The sequence below is a fragment of the Motacilla alba genome, chromosome 11 (assembly GCF_015832195.1).
Source record: "Motacilla alba alba isolate MOTALB_02 chromosome 11, Motacilla_alba_V1.0_pri, whole genome shotgun sequence".
In the NCBI taxonomy this organism is placed as follows: Eukaryota; Metazoa; Chordata; class Aves; order Passeriformes; family Motacillidae; genus Motacilla; species Motacilla alba.
In genome coordinates, this window is record NC_052026.1 from 19,645,678 (window position 1) to 19,671,337 (window position 25,660).

General features: G+C 51.0%; 1 protein-coding gene across 3 annotated transcripts in view; it reads right to left on the reverse strand.

Moving 5' to 3' along the window:
• Nucleotides 1-4,248: 4,248 nt before the first annotated feature.
• Nucleotides 4,249-25,660, reverse strand: part of GALNS (galactosamine (N-acetyl)-6-sulfatase) — a 41,323-nt gene continuing 19,911 nt past the window's right edge. For all 3 annotated transcript variants that reach the window (XM_038148611.1, XM_038148614.1, XM_038148612.1), the window contains 3 exons: nucleotides 18,356-18,477; nucleotides 9,509-9,626; nucleotides 4,249-6,245 (listed from right to left, as the gene is read on the reverse strand). In XM_038148611.1, the coding sequence (XP_038004539.1) occupies nucleotides 6,159-6,245; nucleotides 9,509-9,626; nucleotides 18,356-18,477 (327 nt within the window). In that variant the 3' untranslated portion in view covers nucleotides 4,249-6,158. The remainder of the gene's footprint in view (nucleotides 6,246-9,508; nucleotides 9,627-18,355; nucleotides 18,478-25,660) is intronic.

Below are 25,660 nucleotides of genomic sequence, written 5' to 3' on the forward strand. Positions count from 1 at the left end.
AAGGATTCCAACTGCACCCACCATCACAGATCGGACTGGAACACCCCAAGGAAATCAGTTTTCCCTGTGATTGTTCCACCTTTCAAACAACACTGCTGACTCCTACTGCAATTTCCATCAGCGAAGAACTTTCCTAGGACCCCTTTCCAAATGTGATGTCAAAGGGCTCTGGAATATCACCCGGGAGGTGACTCCACATCCGCTCCGTGCCTGGCAGAGGAGTCAGCACCTGGAATCTGCATTCCCCCAGGGAACTCTGGGTTTGCTCTTTTCTGGACACCGAGGTCATCAGTGATTTAAAAGTGCTTTGAGATCCTGATAGCAGAGGTGTTACTAGCCAGGGAGCACAGAAACTGGGAATATAAAAGCCTGGGAACTAACTTTAATCAGCTTCACCAGGCAATTAAAGAGCTGTGCTGAGCCTGGAAGCTTCTGTTCCGTTCAGGATTTTAACACTTCAGTGTGAAGTGGAACAAAATGCCCTGAATTTCAACATCCCCCTTCCACGAGGGAAAACGAGGGAAAAATTCCCCTGCAAATCCACTGGAATGTTTCAATCTCAGCTGAGGAAACTCATGCACTTTAAACCCTTTAAAAAAAAAAATTGAAATATCTTATTTCAACACCAGAAGAATGCAGCTCCCCAGCCAGATCCCTGGGCTTGGGATGGAAGCCTCAGACCTGGTTTTGTCCCCCTAAAAGAAGGAAAAGCGTCGTGATCCAGCTCTGGCTCCCTGGGAGCCCAAGGCAGCACCTCCTGCCTGCTGCAGCAGGTTGGATCGGGCTCTTGGAGAAGACACAAAACTCCTCTCTCTCCCCTGGCCAGCCTGGGTTTTGTGTCTGATCCAGAACTAATGGATTTGGCTCGCATTCCTCGCTGCTGGCTTTTATCTGCTCTCCCTTTCAGCTGGGAATTGTGCTACCAACCTCCTGTCACCCAGAGGGTGTTAAGTGACTCCAAGAGGGACAAAGGCCCGCAGAGCTGCCAGATTGCCTCTCTGCAGAAGCTGCCAGGCAGAGGTTTTTTCTCCTTCCTAAAAGACCACAAGCTTCTGGCTACGGATCCACCTTTATTTAGGATTTATATAATCCCAACTAGGCTTCAAGCAACAAGAAAACTTTAAATGGTGGAAGGGGATATAAAGAAAACAGGCAAATGGAGCCTTGGTGTTTAAAATAGCCATTTTCCAAAGGAGAAAAGAGCCCAAAATGGGATTTCAGTTCTTCCCTCACAGCTGTTCTTAAAACCTGACAGTTTAATTCAAGGGCCACCACAGTGTCGCCTCCTGATAACACAGAAAAACATCCAGTGCTACCAGAAAACAAAAGGAAAAGTCGATTTCCAAGTACTCTAACTGCTAGGAGAGATGGAAAACAGGCCATTCGAGCTGCAGAACCGTTACTTGGAAGCTGAACAAGCAAAGGAACTCTTAAGAGAATAAAAATGTGTTTAGTTTGTATAGCTTCCCAGTGCTGAGAACAAGGGCAGGATCCCTGGGGAGGGATTTCTCTGCTGGCTGTGCTCCAGAGGCTGCTGGGGACTCTGCAGCCAAAAATCACCTCCCAGCACCCCAAACCTTCCTCCCCCACCAACTCTGCTCAGTTCTCACCTTCCACAGGCCCTTCTTCAGCTGCTGGGATTCTTTCATGGGGTTATTTCAAAGCTGTTGTCACTGGGGAAAACAAGAGTGTCCAGCCTTGAGGAGATCCTTAATGTGAAACAGGAATTTTGGGATGCTGTCCATGACAGCTGGGAAGGGCTGGAGGTGACAGGGATGGGAGCTGCCACTGTCACTACTGTCCCAAGTCCCACAGCCTCCTTCTTGGAGATAGCAGTTCCACCTTTACTCACATCCCACTGTCACTGCCCCAGAAGAGCCCCCAGGTTTTACCAGCGAACCCATGGGACTCTCTCACTTCCCTTGTTGCAGAATTCCCCATTTTCCCTGGGACACGTTCCTGAGGCTCCCTTGGCCAGGCAGGGCCTTGTTCCCCTCACTGCTGCACTCAGGGCAGTTTGCAGGGCATTAACCTTGGCTCCAAGTGTTGGGAATTGATCTGCTGCTTCCCAGCTCCAGCCTTCAGCTCCCCACGTTGCTGCTCCCCAGGGAGCAATTTGCCACGGCAATAATCCATTTGTCGCTGCAGGATTTGAAGTCAAGGCTGCAGTGCTGCAGCCACAGCCTGGCAGCGCAGCCCGAGCTCCTCCACGATGATTAGCTCCATCCATTTCAGAAGCTTCTCTGCACGGAGGGTGGGATGATAACAGAGCCTCAGGGGCAGTGCTGGGAGGCTTGAGAGGCTCAGCTAATTGGAAATTAAAGGCAAGAAAGAAATTCTTTGGACTCTTAGGCCGGGAAGAGATTGAGCTTTTAGCGTTCAGCATAATAAACATAAAGAAAGGAACATCACAGCCCCAAACTCCAGCATTGCTTTGGCATTTCTGTCTCTAGCTGGAGAACAGAAGCCATCACCAGACCAGTCTGGCTGCTGCAGATCCCTGAGTGGGCAGGAAATCCCTCCAGCCCCACTCCTGGCCCAGTTCCCAAGCTGGGAAGTTTCAGGCCAGCAGCTCAGGATGGTTTTTAAGGGCAGATGTGGCCACTTTGTGCCCTGAGTGGGCAGCAGGGCTGCAGGCACCATCCCCACCCTGTGCTGGCCCTGGGTCCCCCCCCCAGCCTCTGAACTGCACCGTGTGGGCTGGGAGATTGAGCCAGGTAAAAATAATTCCAGGAAAACAAACCAAGTTATTTTTAAGCCCAGGCAGTCCCATGATCCAGGAGGTGAATCTGGGAGAGTGCCCAAAGCAAGGTGTTACTCCCTGGGCTTACAGGTGAAATCACACACTGCATTGCTGATAAATTAGTTTATTTTTCCTCATGAGTTCTTCACCTCACAACTTTTAAATCTGTACAATTTTAGGAAAGGCATTCATTTAAAATTCCTCCTGTTATCCAGCTGTAAAACAACTATTCCTATTTAAATTTGAAGCAGAAGCTTTGTCACATTAAACCCTGATGATTTATTACCTGCTTCACGTCCTTTTACTCTAAACAGACACGTCACGGCTTCACTTACTTGCTTTCAAGTGCAAAACTTCCCTCCAGGATCTGTGTCCTGAGATCACTCCAGGAATGAGGAATGAGGGTTTGCTGTGCTGGGAGAGGGACAAACCCCGTGGCTGCTCAGAGCAAGTTCCAGGGGCGAAGCAGGATCTTCCAAAGTGCAGCTGTGAAAGAGCAAAGGAGGAAGCAGCAGGCAGGGGACAGGGAGGAGGCGGCCAGAGCAAACTCTGGGGACTGAGGAGTGTGCCCAGGGCCCAGCTCTGACCCTGGGGGAACTCTTCCTAAGCAGCAGAAAACCCCACTGAGTGCTGCTGCCTCCCAAGGATCTGACAGGACTGCCAGGGAGCTGCAGCCATGCACTCCCTCCTCTGGTGGGAGTTTTACAGTGAATGCAGGGCTCTGCCAGTCCCAGTGACAGAACTGTGGAATCAAGGCCACTGAGGCTGGGAAAGACTCAGAGACCATGGAGTCCAGCCCTCAGCCCGGCACCACGCTCACCCCCATGCCACATCCACGTGGGTTTCAACACTTCAGGGCTGGGGATATCACCACTGCCCTGTGCCAATGCTTTTCACCCTGTCCATGAATAAAATTCCCTGATACTCAACCTGACCCTCCCCTGGCACAACTCTCCTCCTGTCCCTGTTCCCTGGGAGCAGAGCCTGTCCCCTCCTGGCAGGAGCTGTGCAGAGCCAGGAGGGGCCTCCTGAGCCTCCTTTTCTCCAGGATGAGCCCCCTCAGCTCCCTCAGGATTCTCCAGCCCCTTCCCAGCTCCCTCAGGATTCTCCAGCCCCTTCCCAGCTCCCTCAGGATTCCCCAGCTCCCTCAGGATTCCCCAGCCCCTTCCCAGCTCCATTCCCTTCCCTGCAGAGGTGGAGCAGCCCCAGCAGATGGGGAGCTCCTGGTTTTATCTGGTCTTCTGTGCTGACAGACCCACAGCTGCTCCCAGCCCTGAGCTCCCCTCCGAGGGAGCTGCTGGCCACATCTCCCAAGCCTTGAGCTGTGTCTAAACAAGGAGGAATGTTATGGGTGAGCTGGAAATGCTGCGATACACTCGAAGGACAAGTAGGAACATCCTAAGAAATGTGGGCTATAAACAAATGCCACTTGGAGATGCACAGGGATCCCTGAAATGCTGGCTGGGATTTCTGAGAGGTGCAAGAGCAAGAGCTGACCCAAGGGCTGTTCTCATTCCAGTTTAATGGGATTATCCAGCTTCACGAGACACACAGCAGGAATTACCATGGAGGGGATCACAGGTACATGAAGCATGGGATGGGGAACGGGGGGGTTTGGGATTACAGGAGGGTAGGAACCAGCAGCTGGGAGCCTGGAGCTGGTGGGAGCACCACAGCTGGCACAAGAGCAGAGCTCTCAACAGCTCCAAGCTTAGCTGGGGAGGAATTTGAGCTGTTTCCAGGTACAGAGCACCTGGATTTTCCTAAGGCAGCACAACATCACACAGACAGGGCATATCTGCTGTGGAAAACACTGGAGGGGTGGAAGTGGAGCTGTTGGTGGGACAAATGGAGAATCATGGAATGGTTTGGGTGGGAAAGGATCTAAAAGCTCACCCTGCCCCACCCCCTGCCATGGGCAGGGACACCTTCCACTAGCCCAGGCTGCTCCGAGCTTCTCTGGGCACTCTGTACCAGGGCCTCCCCACCCTCACAGGGAACAATTCCTTCCTTATGCCCGACCTCAACTTCCCCTCTTTCAGTCTGAACCCAAACACGCTCAGGCTCCCTCCAGCTGCTGCCCAGAGGAGGCTGGTTTTGCTCCAGACAGGTTTATTGGCGACAGGGAAGGGTGTGGAACAGGCTCCAAGGCAGAGCAGGGATCTGCCCTGTGGGATTGAGCAAAGGCTCTGTGTCCCCCAGGAACTCTGGCTGAAGGAGAGCTACAGCCAGGCTGGGGAAGGTTTGCACAAGGACAGTTCCTGGGAGAGCATGTGCTGGGAACGGGGTCAAGAGCTAAGGGCTGATGCCAAGGGCATTTCTGAGCCCAGAGCACCAGATGGGAAGCGTGGCTTGGACCAGCTTTAGACCCAGATTTTTGGAAATTAAGGGAAGCCCTGAAATGAACACCTGACCCCCAGCTCCCCACAAATGTCCTGCACCAACAATTGGCAACAGAATCCTGGAATGGTCTGGGTTGGAAAAGACCTGAAAGCTCATCCAGTGCAGCCCCAATTCCAGTGTCCCAGGGTGCTCCAGGCCCTGTCCAGCCTGGCCTTGGACACTTCCAGGGATGCAGGGGCAGCCTCAGCCTCTCTGGGCACCTGTGCCAGGGCCTCACCACTCCTACAAGGAAGAATTGCTTCCCAATATCCCCCCATCCCTGCCCTCTGCCAGTGGAAGCCATTCCCTGTGTCCTGTCCCTCCAGGCCCCTTCCCAAAGTCCTTCTGCAGCTCTCCTGGAGCTCCTTCAGGCTGGCAGGGGCTGTGACCCCAATGCAACCCTCACCTGAACACAATCCCCACCTTTCCTGAAACCACGAGCTAGGGAATGTTTGCAGCTGCACAGGGAAGGAATTTCAGGGCATTCTCCCTGGATCCAAGCCCCTCAGCTGTGAGCAGGAGGGATCCCTCGTTTGCACCCAGAACTCACAAATTAGGGGAGAAAGGAAAAACAAGCTGATGTCCAGAGTTCACAATGGAAATCAAATGTTAAAACAACAAGCTACAGGCAAACAAAACATGGGCAGTTTGGGCAGGGCTCTCTGGCAGCTCTGAGTTTCCTGACCTGTCCCGTGGCTCCTGTTGGGGCAGCCCAGTGAGCAAGGCTGGGTGGAAGGAGCAGGAGTGATCCGTGGCATTTTGGAGCTGATGGCAGAGTCCTGGCTGTGCAGAGAGCTTTTACAGCTGACCCAATCCTCACTGGAGTTACCATTTAGGGAAAGAACTGGGGGAAGAGAGGAGTAGAGGCTAAACCCTGAGCACGAGGAATATAAACACTGGCCCTTTTGGAAGAGCAAGTGATGATATCATGCACGCATCACACCCTTCCTGTGTAAACAGGAGTGCCAACAGGAGCAGGCATTGCAAACTGGATGTCCAGCTGCCTCTGGGTAGCTCTGGAGGGCTGCAGCCATCAGTGAGGCCAAGAGCACTTCTTAGGATCAGACTCTGGTGCTTTCAGGCACTTCCCGAGCTTCTCACAGCCTGGAGGGGCCCAATTCTGTTAAAAACAAACAGAAACAGACAGAAAGATGATTCACACCAAGTATCTGCTAAGCTCTCACTCCAACCAGCTCTTTATGATCCTCACAAAGACACTTTTATGTGCTGCTTGAAAAATGAAGCTCCTCTTGCAGCCGAAGCCTCTGGGCTCATAAACTTCCCCACTCCAAACAGTGCTCAAATAAAAGCTGGGAAAGGCTGCAAACACTGTGCAGCAGATGATTCCCTCTCCTGGGACTCCAGCCCTTCCTGCCTCTCCCAGCCCAGCTCGCTGGGATGCTGGTGACCCTCCTGTCTCTCCTGTGGTGGCACAGAGCAACCAGAGCAGGAGGTTTTGGTGACACCCCAGTTCTCCTGGGAGTCCAGGGGAGTTCCCGTTCTCAGCTCTGCAATATCCAGGCACTGTGCTGAGGAAGCAAAAGGCAGCAGAAGGCCAAGGGTGTGAGAGAGATAAGAATGCTGGTATTTTAATGAGTGTTTTGATGGATGAATCCATGGGCAGAGGGAGCAGGAAGCATTCCTGAGACACCTCTTCCAGTGCCTGCACACCAAAACTATTTGTTTTCCTTGTTTCCACGTTTCTTGAGCTACCTGAATGTGTAGAACAGAAAAAGGAGATCCACTGCCAACCTCAGCTTCCAGAGGGATTAATGGAGGAAGGAAATGAACATTTTTAATTTCATTGAGGTTTTGCCATTTAAAATGTGGGATTGTGGTCACGGGAAGGGCAGATAACACTTCCCATTCTGCCTTCAGGAATCTTTTGTGCTTCCCTCTCAGGTCTGTCCATCCATGGGACATTCCTGCTGTCCCCTGTTAAAGGCCAGTTCAACACTGACCTCTTGCCTTCCATTTTGCTGATTTTCACCCTGCAGGTATTTCTGTTTTCTTGGAATTAAATTCCTACAGAAAAGAAATGCTCAATCCCAGGGAAAAAAACCACTGGAGGAGGTTTTTGTTCCATGGAGCTGACAACAGATGGCAGTGAGACACCAGCAATTCCTGCAGAGGAGCAGACACAGAGGGAGCTGTGCTGGAGACACCTCTGCACCGAGGGCTCCGCAGGCTTTCAGAACAATTAATGTCGTTTTCCAAATCTGTTGCTCTGGTTTAGAATGTGCAGCCACGGCTGGAAAAATCGGAGCACTCTGCAGAAGGAACTGAGAGCCAAAGGAACACATGAACCGAAACGTTTGTTCTTTTGAAAAAGCAGAACAATAAACGGCCTGTGCTGCCCTCCCGCAGCCCCAGTCCTGCTGGGCTGTGCTGGGAGCCCTGGGGACACCTCCTGTGACAGGCCAGCCCCGAGCTGCAGGAACAGCTTCTCCCACACTGGCACAGCAGGAAAACCCAGCAGAGCTGGCTCTGGGGGAGCTCCCTGGACGCTGCTGCTGGGATCCAGCACAGATGGGCTGCAAACACCTCCCTGCTCCTGCTCCCATCACTGCGCTGCAGGAGCTGCACAGTGATCCTTCTGCTGCCCTGGAATCCTGCAGTGTCTGGGTGGGAAGGCACCTCAAAGCTCCTCCAGTGCCCCCCTGCCATGGCAGGGACAACTTCCATCATCCCAGGGTGCTCCCAGCCCTGTCCAGCCTGGCCTTGGGCACTCCAGGGATCCAGGGGCAGCCACAGCTGCTCTGGGCACCTGTGCCAGGGCCTGCCACCCTGCCAGGGAACAATTCCTCATTCCCAAGATCCCATTTGGCCCTGCCCTCTGGCAGTGGGAGCCATGTGTTCTGTCCCTCTGTGGCCTTGGACACTTCCCTGAACACTTCCACACACTTGGTTTATGTGGAAGTAAAGCCAATTCTCCTCTCTCCCAAATACATCAAACACCCTTATCAAATAATCAGGTGACAGGAGACAGTGTCAGTAAATTATCTTTATCTCCCAGCACCCCCCAAAACCAGGTTTAGCCCCCAGTCCAGCCTAGCAATAGCATCACCCCCTAAAGGTTTGCTCATCTTCATTTCTGCTCTCCAAAGGCAGCAATCTCCTGCTGGCATTCTGGTGTGGTGACCATGGAGTTATCCTGGGAGGAGGGGACACCGACTGGGAAACTCACTGTGTTCCCTGCTGGAACTGAAACATTTCTCCTGGGCCTAGGATCCCCCTGCCCTCTGATGGCCTTCCATTTGGGAAGCAGCTTTGGAAGAAATGCCTTTGCAGTGCAGGGCTCTGGCAGCAGCCAGGCCCTGGGGACAGTGCCTGCATCCAAAAGGCCCCAGAGGAGCAGAGAACAGTGTTTATGAAGGGAAAAGTTGAATAAGGAATGAAAACAACACAGAAACAATGGGCCCTCAAATCTTTTTCCTATTTAACATCCAAAAATAAAGAGATGGGACAAAGCTAAGGGAGCTCTTTGCCTTGTTACTGAGGGGACACAGCTCCACGTTTTGTTCTTTGCTGGTGACAGACCAGAGGCAGCAGGTTCTGACTGAATCAGGAGATTATTTATTTATTATCAGGAAGATTTTGCCTGTTACTATTTTGTAACAGCCTGTTACAAGATTTTGTCTGTAAGGAGATTTTGCCTGTTACTATTTTGTCTGCCAGCCCACAGACACATTCCCTCAGATACACAACCTCCTGTCAAGTGACAGCCTCCCCCACATTATCCAGTTTCTCTCCCAGGTCCTCAACAAACCAAGCAGTGCTTGACAGGGAAGCCAAACTGTAACTTTGCAGCAGGAGACTTGAAAGAGAAAACAGAACTGAAAAAGTTCAATTCCAATAGTTTGGAAAATTCAGGCGTGGGGGGAATTGGAGGAGAGCAAGACCAAAGACACATCACTGAAAATGAACTGTCCTTTAGAAGACTCAAAACAGAGAGGGCAGGGATGGATGGGATATTGGGGGAAAATTCCTCCCTGTGAGGGTGGGCAGGCCCTGGCACAGGTGCCCAGAGCAGCTGGGGCTGCCCCTGCATCCCTGGCAGTGCCCAAGGCCAGGCTGGATGGGGTTTGGAGCAGCCTGGGCTGGTGGAAGGTGTCCCTGCCATGGCAGGGTGGCACTGGATGAGCTCTGAGATCCCTTCCCACCCAAACCACTGCAGGATTCCATGATTCCAGGATTTTGGGAACTGCAGAAGGGGATTAGAAAGGAGAAGAAGGATCTGCCCTGTCCCCAAGCAAGGAAGCCACCAAGAGATAACTGTGCATCTCTTCTCCATCCCGTCCCACCACTGACAGTTTATGAAACCTTTACAAAACGTGTTTCAGTCCAAGGAGTCCCCAGTGCATTCGTGCTTCAGGCACTCACCATGACAGCCTGGTCACACACGTTCAGCTGGGGCTGGCCTGGCACCAGGGTGGCCCTGTGCTGCTGGACCAGTCCTGAGAGGTGCTCCACGGCCCGCTGGTATTCCTCACTGGCAAAGCTGCAAGGGGAAAAGCACAGGGGTTACTGCTGGGGCTCTCTTTGGTGTCCACATCACCAGGCTGGGCCACCAGGAGGAGGAGGAGGAGTGGAAACATCCTGTCAGCTGCCCACGGGTCTGCAGGGAATGAAATCCAGGCTGGCAGGGTGCAGGTGCTCTGCTTAGGGCAACGAGGGTGGCAGAGGCTGGTTGTCCCCAGAAATCACCTGGCTTTGGAGCAGCTCAGCTTCCCAGACTGCTGCTCCAGGGGCCCCAAATGTTTCCTCCTCGTGCAGATCTGCTAGGAGCTCATGTGGATTCCCAAGGGAATTGTCTTAGCAAATAAAAGGGCATTGCTGGGTTGTTCCCGAGCTGTCCCTTCAATGATTATCCAGGGACACTTCCCAGACACAGGACAAACACCTTCCCAGACAGCTTAGACAGAGATTTCCCAAGGCAACCCTTCCAGCGTGTCCCACCTGGGGTCAGCAGCTCTCCACACTCACGCTCCCCTCTTCCAAGAGCCCTCTGAACACCTGCCCCGGCAGAGGCTTTGGTGCAGGGAAGCCAAGGGAATGTCAATATTTTGTTTTACAAGAGTGTTCTCAGGAAGGCTTTCAAACACAACCCCGGGCCAGTTAAACTCCACAACCACCAAGGAAATGAACTAGAATTATGCAAACAGAGAGAAGAATAGAAGGGCCTCGTCCAAGATGAGAATACCTCCCCCATTCCACAAAATGCTGAGGTTCTGCCCCATCCACATTCTTCCACTACAGCTTGATTACTCCAAGCTGGGAGCCCTCTGCCATGCCCCAAATGTGGTTCTCACCCGATTCCTCCAGCAGGTATTTGCTGGAGTGGCTCAGGATGCACTTCACTGGTATCTCAAGTATTTCTAAAAAGCAGGATTCCTAACAAAGATCTCTCTTTGTCCATCACGTTAAGAGTCACTTAAAAAACCACCAAAAACCCCACAGAGAGCGGCAAATTCCTTCTGAAGATAAAAGAAACAATGCAGCTGGGTCCTGACCTCGGGCTCCCTCTGCTCCCAGGCCAAGCTGGCCAGCAGCCCCACACTCCAGCTAATTTCCTTCTCTGCAAAACAATCACATTTGGAGGGCCAGCGATGTGCCAAGCGCTTCCAGTAAACCCTATAAATATCCCAGCTGGGCAGGCAGCCAGCCAGGGAGAGGCTGATTGTGGGGCTGGGCTGAGCTGTGCTGATAGAGAGCAGGAAGGGAACGTGGGATGAGGAGCTGGAGCTGCTGCTCTCACACCCAGCTGCCTGGATCCTGGTGGAGAGAGCTGAAGGACCACCCTGAAATCCAGAGGATGTGGAGAAGCTCCCAAATTTCACAGAATCTGACAATCCTGGAATGGTTTGGGTGGGAGGAGATTTACAGCCCACCTCATCCCACCTCCTTCCATGGGCAGGGACATCTTCCACCATCCCAGGTTGCTCCAAGCCCTGCCCAGCCTGGCCTTGGGCACATCCAGGGGCAGCCCCAGTTGCTCTGGGCACCCTGTGCCAGGTCCTCCCCACCCTCCCAGGGAGGAATTCCTTCCCAATATCCCATCCATCCCTGCTCCATGGAGGTTGGCTTTCTTTTCTTGGCCCCATGGATATCCCCATTCCATGGGGGTTGGTTTTCCTGCCTTGGCTCCGTGGCTCAGTTTTAACTCCGATATTCCTCTGCAGCTCCACAACATGCCCCAAAATCCCACATCCATGGATTTGTGAAGTATTTACTGACTGCACAGGAGATAAATGTGCCTCCAGCCCTAAGCAAGTGCATTTTGAGACAAAATCTGCAAGAGTGCCTGGAATTTGCATGTAAAATGGGGATAATTACCTCATGGTAATCAGCCAGAGCTGTTAAGGGAGCTGGGAACCTCTCCTACCTGGAGTCCCATCTTTTCCTGGAGTGCATATGCAGGCCTGGGCTGCAAGGCCAGGTTTGCTGCATTCCCTGCTCCAAAAAGAGGTGCAATTATCTGTACAGGTGTCTGGGCACCATTGTCTGGGAGGAGCAGCCTCCGGGGCGAGCTGCATTTGGTATTCCAGCTCAGCAATCCCAGGAAGGAGAGCTGGGAATAGCACTGCAAGAAGGAGAGGGTGAGCAGGTGGTGTTGTGAGGAGTTTGCTAAAAGAGATCCCCCAGCGTCCATGAAATTATTCCAGGCTCAGAAGGAGGGAGCAGAGTGGACAAAGTCCAGGGTCATTACACTAATTGACACTTTACCTCCGGGAAGTCCCTGGAGATGCAATCAGGGCTGGATTGGAGCTCGGGGTCCCAGGCACAGGTGTGGGCTGTGCTTCCTTCATTTACTGTAATTGTGCCTTGGCAATCTGCTCCATCCTCCCCCCACAGCTCCTGGAACCTGCTCTGCTGCTTAACCCCAGCGTGCCCTCCCAGCAAACCCAGCTCTGCAGGGAGGAGGGTTTGTCTCACCCAGAGTCAAACTCTGCTTTAATCCCCTGCTCCTTGGGGTTCCCCCTGTGGGGATGGTTCTCTGCCATCCTTAAATGCACCCTCAAAGAGATCAGCACCCAAATAAATGCAGGAGCATTTCCAGCAGGATTTCAGGATGTTTGTTTTAGTGACAGTGGCTGTCCCGGGAGTGGTGGGGCCCTGGTGAAACTGAGAGGACTGGGACAAAATGGGAATGATGTATTAGAAAAGCTCCCATAATGGGAGTCACAGAAACCTGACAAAGGGCTCTAGACCAGGCTGGACAGGGCTTGGAGCAGCCGAAGGTGATGAGCTTTACACAGCATGAGCTTTAAAGGCCCCTTCCAATCCACACCATTCCAGGATTCCGTGGTTCTAGGAACAGCAGCTCTCAGACTGATATGAAGTTATGGAAGAGTATAAAATGTGGCTAATGATACTTTACTTCCTTCTCCCCTGGAATTGTTTTAATTAAAACCATTATTTTTAATTCTGAAATACACCCAGATTCTGATAATTTGATTTTATCTGTTATCAGTGCTTTGAGGCTTCGCAGCACCGTGGTATCCAAGTCTTGATCTTGTCTTATTACTCAGTCTTCCTCAGTTCCTCTCTTCTATTATCAAGTTTATTTGCAATTTAAGGTCTGCACAATGCAGGAGGCAGAGACAGGTTTGGGGCTCTGCTGCTGGAATTACTGGAGACACTCAGAGGAGCCAAAGGAAAACAGATGAGGAGCCAAAGGCTGAAGGTGGCCCTTACCCTGAGTCACCTCTGGTCCAGCAGCATTTTGGGCCCAGATGCATCCCTGGAGGCATGAGGGACATGTGGCCACTGAGCCATGGGAAACCTGGGAATTCTAGAATCATCCAAGCTGGAAAAGGCCTCCCAGGTGGGAGAGTCCAAGCTGTGATGATCAGCACACTCCCTGCAGCAAGGAGATGTGCTGCTGCTGATCCTCCTCCTGCTCACCTATTTTCATGGAAGTTCTCCCTCCCCAGCTCCCAGAAGCCTGGATTTCACTGCCAGCAACCCCAGCACTGAAATGGCAAAGGGGATAAAGGTGGAGCGAGGAGTAAAGCCTTCATCTGGGGGTGAACAGGTGACAGGAATTAACAGCTATCCACTGATCCTCCTGCTGGCTGCTCCTATGCTATTGCTGAAGTTTTCACTGGCAGTGCTATTCCTGAATCACGATTTATGTTCTGTGTTCTTCAGGCCACTTTCTTGTGGCTGCAGCACTGCCTGGACCTGTTCTGTGGAGGTGATGATGATGAAGATGATGGCAAACTGCATTTTGCATTTTTCCCAGCTGCTCTGTGCAGCTTTTTTCTCCCAATACTCCTTTTCATGCAGCATGACCCCACCCAGAACACCTGAGGGCTGTGGGCTGATGAAGCACGAGCTCCAGGCTGGTCCCAGACCCTGGGAAAGGGCAGCCAGGGACCCAGAGGTGTTTGTGCCCATTCCCAGTCTCCAGGCTGATGATTCTGCTCCACAGGTGGGTTTTATTTCCCCCTCTTCCCCCAGCTGGCTCTGTACCAGTCCCACCTGGCTCCCCTGCTTCTTCCCACCTTGCTGCAGCCAGTCCCAGCGTGGTTGGTGCTCCATGGTTGTTACTGCCACCTCTGAGGCTCCTCAGCCACAACTGCCACACTTTTAGTGTCACCTCTCCTGTGGCAGCTGCTAATTCACCCCTGCAATGCAGCTGCTACCATCTCTTTCCAAGATGAGCAGTCAGCATCTCCCTGGGCACAATCCTTGCTCTTTGTTATCATTCACATTTTTCTCCCTGTTCTGCACCTTCTCTCTCTTCCCCACAGCCAGGTTTGTGCCCTGAGCACTAAGGTGAGCCTGGCAACTTTTCTGTCAGATCCTTTCCCCTTTAGCTTCCCTTCAGGAGCTCCTTCCCTTTTTTTCTGGCTCCATAACCACTGCAATTACCTCTCTGATGATTTCCTGAATTTTCCATCTGCTTGAAATAGGCACTTGTGAGCTCTCTTCTTAATTAATGTGTTCTAAAATCATTATGTTCATCAACCAAGCCTTATCACTTCCATTTTCTTCCATAATAGTAAAATCCATCGCCCTAAGTAAAACACAGGAATTTTGATGTTCATAATTCAATAAACTCACTGCTCAGAGCAGAAGCTGCTACAAACCTGGAGTAACAACAAGGTGTGAGCAGGCTGTGCTCACCCTGTCCTCACTTGTTACTGAGCTTTGCACCTCTGCCTCAATCTGGCAGCATTTCAGAGATTTCTGTTATAAATTCCTTGCCTTCAAAACACTTTCTCTACTTCAGGCTGCATTAGGTATTTTAGTAACTCTATTTTCAGCTGTGCCAGCTTTGCTTTTTCAATATACACATAAATATATATTTATATATCTAAATATAAATATTTTATATAATTATTTGTGTTCTTCTCGACTGATAATGCAGTATTTTAGTAAATGCCTGTATAAACAATAATCTGACTCAGATAATAAAACTGGCAACTGCTTCTGAAGATGGTACCAACAGATAATTTTACTGAATTTGTCACACTGGAGAAACAAGTTCCCTCTGTGGTACTTAGCACACACACCACAGCCCAAAGATAACAGAATCTGGTCAAGGAAAAAAAACCTATCAGATCTTTTAGTTCTGCATTTGGATAAATTTGGTAACAGGGGCAGTTATTGCATCCAGGGAGGAAACAAAGCCCTGCTCAGACTCAGGGAAATGCTTCTGCTTTCTGTGCTGCCCCACACACATTCTTGGTTACAGTTTAAAGTTGAGAGCTATAAAAAAAGAGAGATTTTGTGTCCCCAGCCTGCACTGATCTCGGTGACAAAAAGGCACAAAGGGCTCACCTCTCACCACCAAGGATGAGGTGACTCTTATACAAGGGTCTGAAGGGGCTCCAGGAGAGCTGCAGAGGGACTGGGGACAAGGCATGGAGGGACAGGACACAGGGAATGGCTCCCACTGCCAGAGGGCAGGGATGGATGGGATATTGGGAATGAGGAATTGTTCCCTGTGAGGGTGGGGTGGCCCTGGCACAGGTGCCCAGAGCAGCTGGGGCTGCCCCTGGATCCCTGGCAGTGCCCAAGGCCAGGCTGGACGGAGCTTGGAGCAGCCTGGGACAGTGGGAGGTGTCCCTGCCATGGCAGGGGGGCACTGGATGAGCTTCCAGAGGGGAGCAGCAGGAAGAGAAGTCCCAGCCATGCTGGGTGGGGCTGTTCCCAGAGCAGCTGAGGGCAGGGGTGCAGCACCAGAAGGGAACAATGGGCAGGGTGCTCAGCAGGGCCAGACGTGTCCCCACACGCTGGCAGGACCTGCCTGGAATTGCCTGAGCAGCTCTTCACTGCCTGTGGAGCTCCTTTGGCTGGGACTGTTTGCAGGCAGGCTCCAGGAAATGCAGGGAACAGTGTGAGGAAGAGGAAGGACTTGTCCTGCCTCACCAAGAACCCCAGGGAGCTGAACACGTTACTGCTGCCTCTGGGTCTTGCAGGACTGGCATCTTCAGGGATCCCTTTAGCAGCCACTTCAACAGAGACTGAAAAGCTTTGCTTGATTTTTGTAAAAATAAGTTATTTCTATCCACTCCTCTTCCTAATATAGAGTAACAATCACGGAATGGTTTGGGTGGGAAGAGACCTCAAAACTCATCTAGTTCCAACCCCCACGAGGTGACTCAAATAGTGGGGGGCTTGGCAGGGCCAGGCTAATGGCACTTGATGGTCCCAAGGGTCCAATCTTAAATATTCCCTGAATCTCTAAGGCTGCAGCCTTGAAGAACTGTCCCTGTGTGTGCTGCACGGGCAGCGTCCCAGCCCTGCAGGTCAGGGGTGCTGCTGCAGGTGACTGAGCTGCTGATTCCTGGGATTCCCTGGCTCTGAGATCCCAAATATAGAAGCAGTGAATCCCTCTGGAGGTGCATGGGATGCCAGGCCCTCCTGAGCAGCAGTGACACCCACTGCTGGTGGCTTTGCACATGACCCCACTCCAAACTCACGTAAATCAAGAGAGATGACAGATTATTAAAATCATTTCAAGGGAGAAGAAAGGGCCGCACTAAACAAGGAATAAATGTAATAAAAAGTGAGCAAAAGCAGGCAGGGAGAGCAGAGCCAGCACGTAGGGACAGCCAGATGCAGGCTGGGAGCAGGATGCTGGATTCCCTTTGGAGAAACATTAGTGTCGGGACTCCCAGCAGGCTCCCTGCCAAGGGGGATAATTAAGCTAAATAAAAATACACACCAGGAACAGCTCCACAAATGAGGATAATTTAATTACCACATTCGATAGAGCAGACCCACTTCCCATGAGTTTTCCATTGTGACCAGAGAGGAGACAATGGCAGCAGAATGTGCTGGAGAAAGGGAGAGTGGTGTGCTAAAACCAGGGCTTCTATTAGGGGCTGCATAATAAACAGCAGCCCAGCTCTCCATAATCGGGTCATAATCTCGCCATAAAATTCAATCAGAGCAACAGCTTGTGAATATCCAAAAAATCAATGCAACCATATGAGAAATGATTGCAGCTGGAAGGCTGGAATTTATTTCAATGCTCACTCCACGGTGGTGGGAAGGAGCAGTGGAATCACAGGGAAGCAGGTGCTGCAAACACCTCTGAGGGAAGAGCTCCTCTGCCTCAAATCCAGAGGAAACACCAACAGTACCACAGAAGCCCAAAATCACTGAGTATTCAGGGCTGAGAGCTCTGGAGCTCATCCAGTGCAATCCCCTGGCAGGGCAGGGTGACCTGGAGCAGGTGACAAAGGTGACACATACAGCAGGCAAGCTACAGTTCAGTTACTGCTTCCCATTTTTGGAAAAAGAGATTATTTCTATACATTCATTTCCTAAAATAGAATCATGGGATCCTGGAATGGTTTGGGTTTGAAGGGACCTTAAAGCTCATCCAGTCCTGCCCTGCCATGGCAGGGACACCTTCCACCATCCCAGGCTGCTCCCAGCCCTGTCCAGCCTGGCCTTGGGCACTGCCAGGGATCCAGGGGCAGCCCCAGCTGCTCTGGGCACCAGGACCTCAGCACCCTCACAGGGAGGAATTTCTCCCCAGTATCCCATTTGTCCCTGCCCTCTGGCACTGGGAGCCATCCCCTGTGTCCTGTCCCTCCATCCCTCGGGAATGTCCCAGTTGTTAAACTGCCCAGGCCTCCCCTGGAGTCCCAGCCCGGTTTGGTTTCACGGAGCTGTATTTCCAGCCCTGGGGCTGCAGCTGTGCTCTGCTCATTACTGCTGGAATGCAGGGGGAGCAGAGCCCCCAGAGAGCTTTACCCGCTGCTGATGCACCTCTAAAGTGCTCTGTTAAGTGAGAGAGAATGGAAAAAATTTCCCTCCCTTCCTCTCTCCAGCGAAAACACTCAGTGGACAGCACAGGCTCAGCTCCTCTGGAAGCAATGGGGTGAGTGTGTCCACTCAATTATTCAAACCAGCTGAGTAATTGCAGCCCTGTCAGCTCAGGAAACATCTCTGCCTCTCCAGGCTGCTGCACAAACCCAGTTCTGGGCAGGCAGGCCCAGCAGCTCTCATTCCTTCTTGATTTATTTCCACACTCTCCCTGTCAGAGCCCCTGGTGAGGGATGAGGCCGCATGTCCCTGGATTTGCTGCAGGGAGGGAGGCAAGGAGGGAGGTGGGGACACCTTGGGAGCATTTTTGGAGGTGGCAGGGCTCTTTGTGGGCTCTGCTGGCTGCTGACTGCATAAATCCTTGTGGGAATCTCTCAGGGCATGGTGTGTGCCAGAGATAAATATTACAATAGCAGGCTTAGAGGAAAATGGATTCAGACAGGCAGGAGAGCCCGAGGAAGGAGCAGGATTGGGCACAAAGTCCTCCTGCTAAACACCCTCTGGAGAAGCTCTCTTAGCTGGGGTAGGAGACTGGAAGGTGACCAGTCTGCCCTCCAGAGATTCCAGCACCATGCAGGTTATTTCTCCCCGGGCCCCAAAGCTCCCAGCTCCAAGGCACGGCTCCCCAGCAGCTCTGTTTGAACGTGCTGCACTCAGCCCTGTCCTGTCCAAAAAATTGGTGTTTTCCTCCTCCCCGAGGGGCTGCAGGACACACAACAGGAACAAGCAGCCTGACAGGTCCACGTGCACACCCATCTCACCTGACCGCCTGAAAACAAGGTTTGTGTTCCTTCTCCTGAGAAAAAGCCAGCAGGAAAGCCATTATTTCCCAGCGTGGCTTTCTGAGACACTGTGAAAGCAGATTTCAAGAAGCAGCAAATAAATTTTGAACAGTGACCCTGCTGAGTTTTCAGGACAGCCCACGAAGCGGCTCACCTTAAGGGGTACTTCTCCCCAGGGTCCCTGCCCAGGTGGAAGAGCAGGGGCAGGTAAGTGTGCTCCTCCTGGGTGTGTGTGGTCACTCCAGCCACGCTCTGGCCAGGACAGAAATCGATGCCCTGCAGCAAAAAGGAGAGAGGTCATCAAAGGTGATGCAGGGCAGGCAGCAAAACTTGAGTTGGTGCCACTCTCTGCAGCAGAACACCAACAAACCTCAGGATTATTTTAAACCGAGAGTCCACTTCAATCTCCAAAACACATTCTGAGCTGGTGGGGTGAAATAAGGTGAGCAAGTGGTGTTGCACTAAGAGCTGAAGCACGGCTGGGCATTCTTGTCTTATAAAAATATAATCCCAATAAAATATTCATTAAAATGAAATGGCAGAACAAAAGACAAAGAGGTGGAAGCATTTAATCTTAAAAATTCTGCACGTGGAAAGGATTTTCTGGCTGGTTTTTTCTGGCTTTGGAAAGCCCCAGGAAGATGGGATTGCCTGACACTTCTGATCAAAACCAAAACCCCAGGAGAGACATCCAGACACCCTGAGAGGCAGCAGGCGCCTGAGAACTCCCCTGGCAGCACCTGAGGGATCAGTTTCTCTGAGAAATGAAGCAAATCTGGTTAATTTTATAAAAACTGGTGTGTTTTCAATTTGATTCATGGCAAGCTGGTATCGAGGGACTCACCTGGGCACGGCAGTGGGGATGGGAGTACTGCAGGAAGGGGAGACGTTCCCACATTCCTGTCTCTGACCATCTGGGGGGGCACAGGGTGGGATTCTCCCTGCAGCAGCAGTGGGTTTGAAGGGCTCAGCTCCTGGGAATGTCCTGGGGAAGCAGCTGGGAGCAGCAAGGGGTTAAATGCTCGCTGGGCACCAGAGCTGCCAGCTCCATCTGCCCCAGCCCTGCCAGCCCCCTCCCTCCCTCCCCAGCCCTGATTTGCCAGCTGGGAGCTCCCTAATCCCTGGCCTGGCCTCCAGGGCCACCAGAGCCCATTTAAACCCCGGCAAGAGCCAAAAATGCAAAAGCACTCGTTTCCCCGGGCAGGCAATAAAGCAGGGCCCCCAGCCCAGCCCAGCCCAGCCCCAAATGGACTTGTTAAAGCTGGGTTTTACAATTCCAGCTCCCACGCTGCTCCTCACAATCCCAAAGTGCCCCAAGCCACGGACAGAGACATGGAGAGCAGGTAAATGGGAACGCTTCAATGGAAGTGGGAAAGCAGCTGCAGCCTTTGCTTATAAAACAAACTGAAAAGGCTCTCTACAGATGTTGGTAGGATTTGATTGGCAAACAATTTTCTAAAAATATCCCGTGTTTTTAATGGACAGCTGGTCAGTGGAGCAGTTAATATTCTGCTTTTCAATAAAGCAAGAAGTTTAGAAGCCCATGAAATCCCATTTATCTGCACAGGGCTATAGATTCCTGAATCACTGACTGGAAAAATAAGGGAGTTGCTTGATAGGTTGGAGTGGCCCTACCAATAATGGACTTTAAATGGATACAAAACTGATTGACCTTCCCACCCTGTGATGCCACAGGCCTCTGAAACACGCAGGGAAAAGAGATTTTCGTGGGTTTTTTCCCCACAAAAGGACCAGTTAATGAAAAGGTATCAAAGCCTCCATAACATCCAAATTATAATTTGGATGCAAATCAAACAAGCAATTTAATTAAGAGCCTGCTAATTGGTACAATGCTCCTCGCTGCAAATGCTTCAGTGTGAAAGATTTTCGTCTCTCGGGTGTTTGTTTAGACATTGCTCTGTTTCTGTTTTATCTTGTGTTTCCCAGGAAATCCTTGTAGCCCAGACTCCAAAACACAATCCCAGAGATTCCCAGGAAAGAAAATGCTGGGACAATTTGCCTGATGCCACCGGCCCAAAGCCACCTGTCATTCTAATTTAAGCACTCAGTGCCCTCTTGAAAAGCAGTCTAGCGGAGAAAAGTCAAATAAATGTATAGGTAAGTAAATGAAACCCCAAGAATACCATTTTAGGACATTTCTAAGGCATTCCAACTTTATCCCTGCAAATAAAATGGAATATTGCTATTTTTATGTACTCTGTGAGTCAATATTCAACCTGCAGAGAGCGCTTCAAAGATTTTCTATCTATTTATCAACAAATTAGGGGGGGAAAAAAGCTATAAATATACAAAATTCAACATTATTTATTTTGTATAGGTAGGTTTGGTGATGTTTGGAGCTGGAGAAGGGCCAAGAGCTGCCTAAGCCTGTCCTACCCAGCAGGACAACACCACCCAATTCCTCTCTCCTGTTATCCCTAAAACTGTTTATTGTCACTGTTCACAGCAATATGCAGGGATCAATAATTCTAGCACATTCCTACTTTTTGTCCCTGCTCCCTCTCCAAGGTGATGGCTGGAGTCCCCATCCCTGCAGGTGCTCAGGGAAGGACTGGATGTGGCTCAGTGCTCACACCTGGGCACTGGTCCCTCCGTGGCCCTGGAGGGCTTTTCCAGCCCCCCGGGTTCTGGGACTTGCAGGGCTCACTGATCAAACACGGCACGAAGGTCACTCCCATGTTTCAGCAAACTCCTGGGGCTTTTCTCCTCCATCACAAAAACCTGAAAGCCAAACCAGAAGCTGCTTTCTGGAGCATCTCCTGCCTTCTAAGGGAGTCCAAACAGAGCATCGAAGCTCCTGCCCAGCTCTTACAGTGTTTTGCACCACCACAGAAACCTGTTTGCTGCAGGAGAGAGTCCAACAATCCTTTCCTTCAACGTTCTGATTACAACATGACATTCCCTGCCCGCCAGGTGAGCCTTCCAGCCACCACCATCCCTGTCCTTCTCAGCAATCTCACAGCCCGGGCTGTTTTTCCATCCCTGGGATGCAGCAGCCTTTGGTTGCACAGCTTTAATTTCCAGAGCAAATGGCCCACAGATGCTGTGTCAATATAGACATGAGACAAACACAGCCGGTTGCCAGTTTGGGCTCCCTGCCAAGAGATGGAATCACCACTCGTGTTAACGGGAGCCCTCTGGCAATTGCTCAGGCTGGCTGCAGCCCAGCCGCGCCGGCTGGCAGGGCAGGAGCCGCCCCAGCCCAGCTCAGCCTCCTGCTCTGCTCTCCGAGCCCCCAGCACCACCCAGGGCACCAAAAGCAGGGGAACGCTGCAAGCAGAAAGGCGCGGCTGTCAATTAAAGCCTGGAATTTTTTGTTTCTCGCTGTTTGCCACAGCGCAGGTAAAATCCTCCTTGGGATGAGCAGCCAGCTCCAAGTGGGGGTGCCAGGCTTCAACCTCGCGCACCCAAAATTGCTTCTGATGTGTTAAGAGGCTGCAAGAGACCCTGGGATGGGCATCCCCGGGGATGATGGGCAGCCCCCTGGGATGATGGGCAACCCTGGAGATGATGGGCAGCCCTTGGGGACGATGGGCATCCCCGAGGATGATGGGCAGCCCTTTAGGGATGGGCATCCCCCGGGATGATGGGCAGCCCCCTGGGATGATGGGCAGCCCTTTAGGGATGGGCATCCCCCGGGATGATGGGCATCCCCGAGGATGATGGCCAGCCCCCTGGGATGATGGCCAGCCCCAGGGATGATGGGCAGCCCTGAGAATGATGGGCATCTCCTGGGATGATGGGCATCCCCGAGGATGATGGGCAGACCCCGGGGATGATGGGCATCCCCGAGGATGATGGGCAGCCCCAGGGATGATGGGCAGCCCCCGGGATGGGCAGCCCAGCGAGCTCTGATCGATGCCTGGTTCATATGCTCAGAGGACCAAAATCAAATGTCATTATTTGTGAGGTTCTACTTGACTTCACATCCCCGGCACAGAAAAGGCTTTATCGATCCCTTCACGTGCAGGAGAAGGGCAATCGCAGAGCCTGACTGGAATAAGCCCTTTGGCATTTCGCATTAAAACAATAGCGGCAGCTTTTAAAGCCGCAGGAGCTCCAGGAATCTCGGCCAAGGAAGAAGGCTCCGAACAAGCTGACAGCACAAAGGTCAATGTTATCAGCCCCTCTCCCACAACCAAAGGGCGTTTTCCACCTTTTTTCCTTCGTTAATTTTTTCCCCTTCTTGCCTCAGTGCTCTTGGGAGGTACAAGGGCTGTTCTGTGCTGGATGCTTTTGGTGGGAGGCAGAGAAAAGGAAATTTCCTTTCTGCTACCTCCCATTTCTGCCTCCTCCATCAGCACTACATTGGGAAATGCCTGAGGACTTGCTGCCTGCTCTGGTAAATTTATAGAAAACACCCATTTTTTACCCTTTCAGACCCCTACTTTCAAAAAACCCCAGCATTTGTCAGGTGGCTGCCAGTAAAAGTCCTGTGTTTTGTCACTGTCCAAGAGGGATCTCCGCAGGTTTATCCTCAGGTCTCCTTTTGCTCCTGCACACGTGGCTGTTTTCATCCCTGCTGATTTTTGCTACAAGGAAAAAAAGGTGAACAACAATGGAAAAGCTTTGATATCCACCAGTCCTGGAGCAGCAGGGACTCAGCCCGTGTGCAGGAAGGAGATTTTTCTGCTTCTATCAAACTGTTTAAAAATACAAACACATTTTTCAAGTCAGGCTTCCTTTCATCTCCCTCTGTCCCATTTATCACCTCTTGAATGTCAGAGATGTCAAATTATGTAAACATGAGCCACCTATATAGATGGAAGGCAGGTACCAGCTCCAAATAAGCATCCTGTGCAATCCTCAGGGAAAATGTCCCACAAAATGCTTACTCCCACTTGATTCTGTGAGTGAGCCTTCCCTTTATGCCTTCAAGAGACCACCCCCTCAAGAATCAAGAAATCCAGTTAATCCAGCAGAAAAGGCAGCATCAAGGTATCCTCCAGCACTGAGAGAGACTGCAAGACTTCCTGACAGGAGTCAGACTAGAAAAAAAAATTGCTTGGGGGTTAAAAAATAAACAAACAAAACCCGGGAAGAACAGAACAGCACAATTCATCTGTGTGTCAGATGACAAGCCCTAATCCCAGGCCATAAGGCAGAGGATGCAGACCAGTAAGGGCATGCTGCTGTCATGGGACTGGAGATGACAGCAAACCTGTGTGCTGCCTGCATGGGATGTTTCCAGGGTAAATATTCCGAGTGCCAGATGGAGAGGAGCCTTCAGAGCCCTGCTCTGCTTTGCCAGGCTGTGCTTTCTGCAGCCTGTGTCTCCCTGGTAGGTTTTTATGTGTGTGTACATGCTTTATTACTGAACCAGCTCACACCCCAGTCAAACACAGCTTTCCAGGTGAGGGGCCACATCCTCCCTCTCCATCCTGGTCATCCCAAACAGGCCCAGGACAGGCACCAGCTCCCCATTTTCCAATAGCAGCACGAAAATGGGGTTCTGGCTGCTTTAATGAGATAATCCCGTCTGAAAGTCAAACAAAAATGTGGATTAAACCCAGGGCAAGTTTACTGTATCAGTGATTTTCCACACAGTCAATTACCAAGGGAATTCTGAAAGTGAAAGGGGGGCTGGCTAAAGCCTGTCTGTCAAAACCATGAAATATTCCCCTACCCATAAAACAAACCTCTCCAAAATGTGCAGGCAGCTGTTCTGCCACATCTGGCCAACTTCAGCTCTCTTTCCAATGGGTGACAGGAAAACCACATATTCCAGGCCTGAGTGGGGACCCTCACTCAGAGAATTTCATATCTGCGCTGGATTCACAATGAGGAAAGACCTCTAAAGATCATACAATTAACAAATCCTCATTAGCTGGAGGTCTACTGGGACGGCAAGTCAACCTTATTGAACAAACAGCCAACAGTCAGAATTCCAAACGCCACAGATGTGCATGGATTTATAGCTGTTTTTCAAATGGAATTAGCAAACAAAGTGGCCTTTTTGATTCCAGAGTCCAATATCAGCACAGCTGGGAAGCCCAGCCACTGAAAGAGGGAACTGTGTTGTAAGGTGAGCTTAGAAACTCCTCCAGCAGGGCTGGGAACCGTGGAGCTGCTCTGCATCCTGATTTATTTCTATTTTTAAACTTGCGAGGTTTGTAATTAATGGCTGGAAGACATGAGGAGAATTGGAACAAATCTCAGCCTCAGCTTCCTCTGCGTGTTGTTAATGGCTGCTCTGGCCACTAATGTGCTCCAATTTTCCCCACATCAAGCTCATGTGATCCAAGCTGCAGGAAAGAGAGTGGATTTGTAATCGTCTCTCTGATGTACAGGATAATTGCTGACTTTTATCAGACAGCAGTTAAACAAAGGCTTGGAAAGAAATAAATATTCCTTAATTGCAGCCCTGCCACTGCTCACAGTGGGAGAGCCTCTGGAAGGAGTAGCTGGTCCCCATTATCACTGCTCCACACTCAGACATGTAGGAATGGCTTGAGTTCCATGCAGGGGTTTATTTCTTTCCCAACTGGAACGTGGGTACGTGCTTTTATCACCACGGAGAGCAAGGATTCCTGTGGGAATTTGCCACCCCTCCACCCAAACACACACACAGAGGAGCTCCCAGTTCCTCCCACCCAGGGAAAACCCCCCCACGGGTGATAAACAGGTTTTACTCACACGCAAGACAAATAAATGATCTCATTTTATCTGTGTGGAATTAGCACCGAGACAGAGCATAAAAAACATTTCTAGAGCCAACTTTCCTTTCCTGCCTGCTCCCTGTAAAACAAGCTTTGACTCCTGAAGCACTGCAGTCTGAAAAAAGACAAACACACACATTTACAGCCCTGAATGGAAATGACTCCCTTGGAGCTGACACTTCCTTCTACCCCCCAGGAAATCCCAGTGAAAGAATCCCTGCACTTTTACATCCACAAATGTCACCAGCACTTAGTTCTGCACCTGTGATGCCTTGAGGAGCTTCCATAAGTTAAAAAAAAAAAAAAAAAAGGCATAAAAAAAAAAAATCATGCAAACAATCCCTCCCCAAGCCCAGGCTGCTGTCAGGATGGCTGAGAGCTGGGCCTTAATGCTCTGGGTTCCTGTCTGAAGGGATCTGCAGCAAGGCACACGTGTGAAGCTGCCACTCAGCAAATGCCCCACAGTTTAGAGCCAAGAAAGACACAAAAGGAAAGGAAATAATAGTGCTTAACATCTAACTGCGAGGAGATTAGCCAGGAAATAAATCAAATAAATAAAATGTTGTACGTAGTGTGATGTGGGCTCACAAAAGTGCTGATAACAGATTAAACACATTTATTTCACTGTTTTCAACCACTGCTGTATTTTCCACTGTGCCTTTCCTACAGCTTTCCTTTTAAACCATCACAAACCCAACAAACTCATCCCAGCTCCATTTCAATAATTCAAAATAGGTGTTTTGTGCCAGGAACTGTGAGACTCGTGGTCAGTGTGGCAC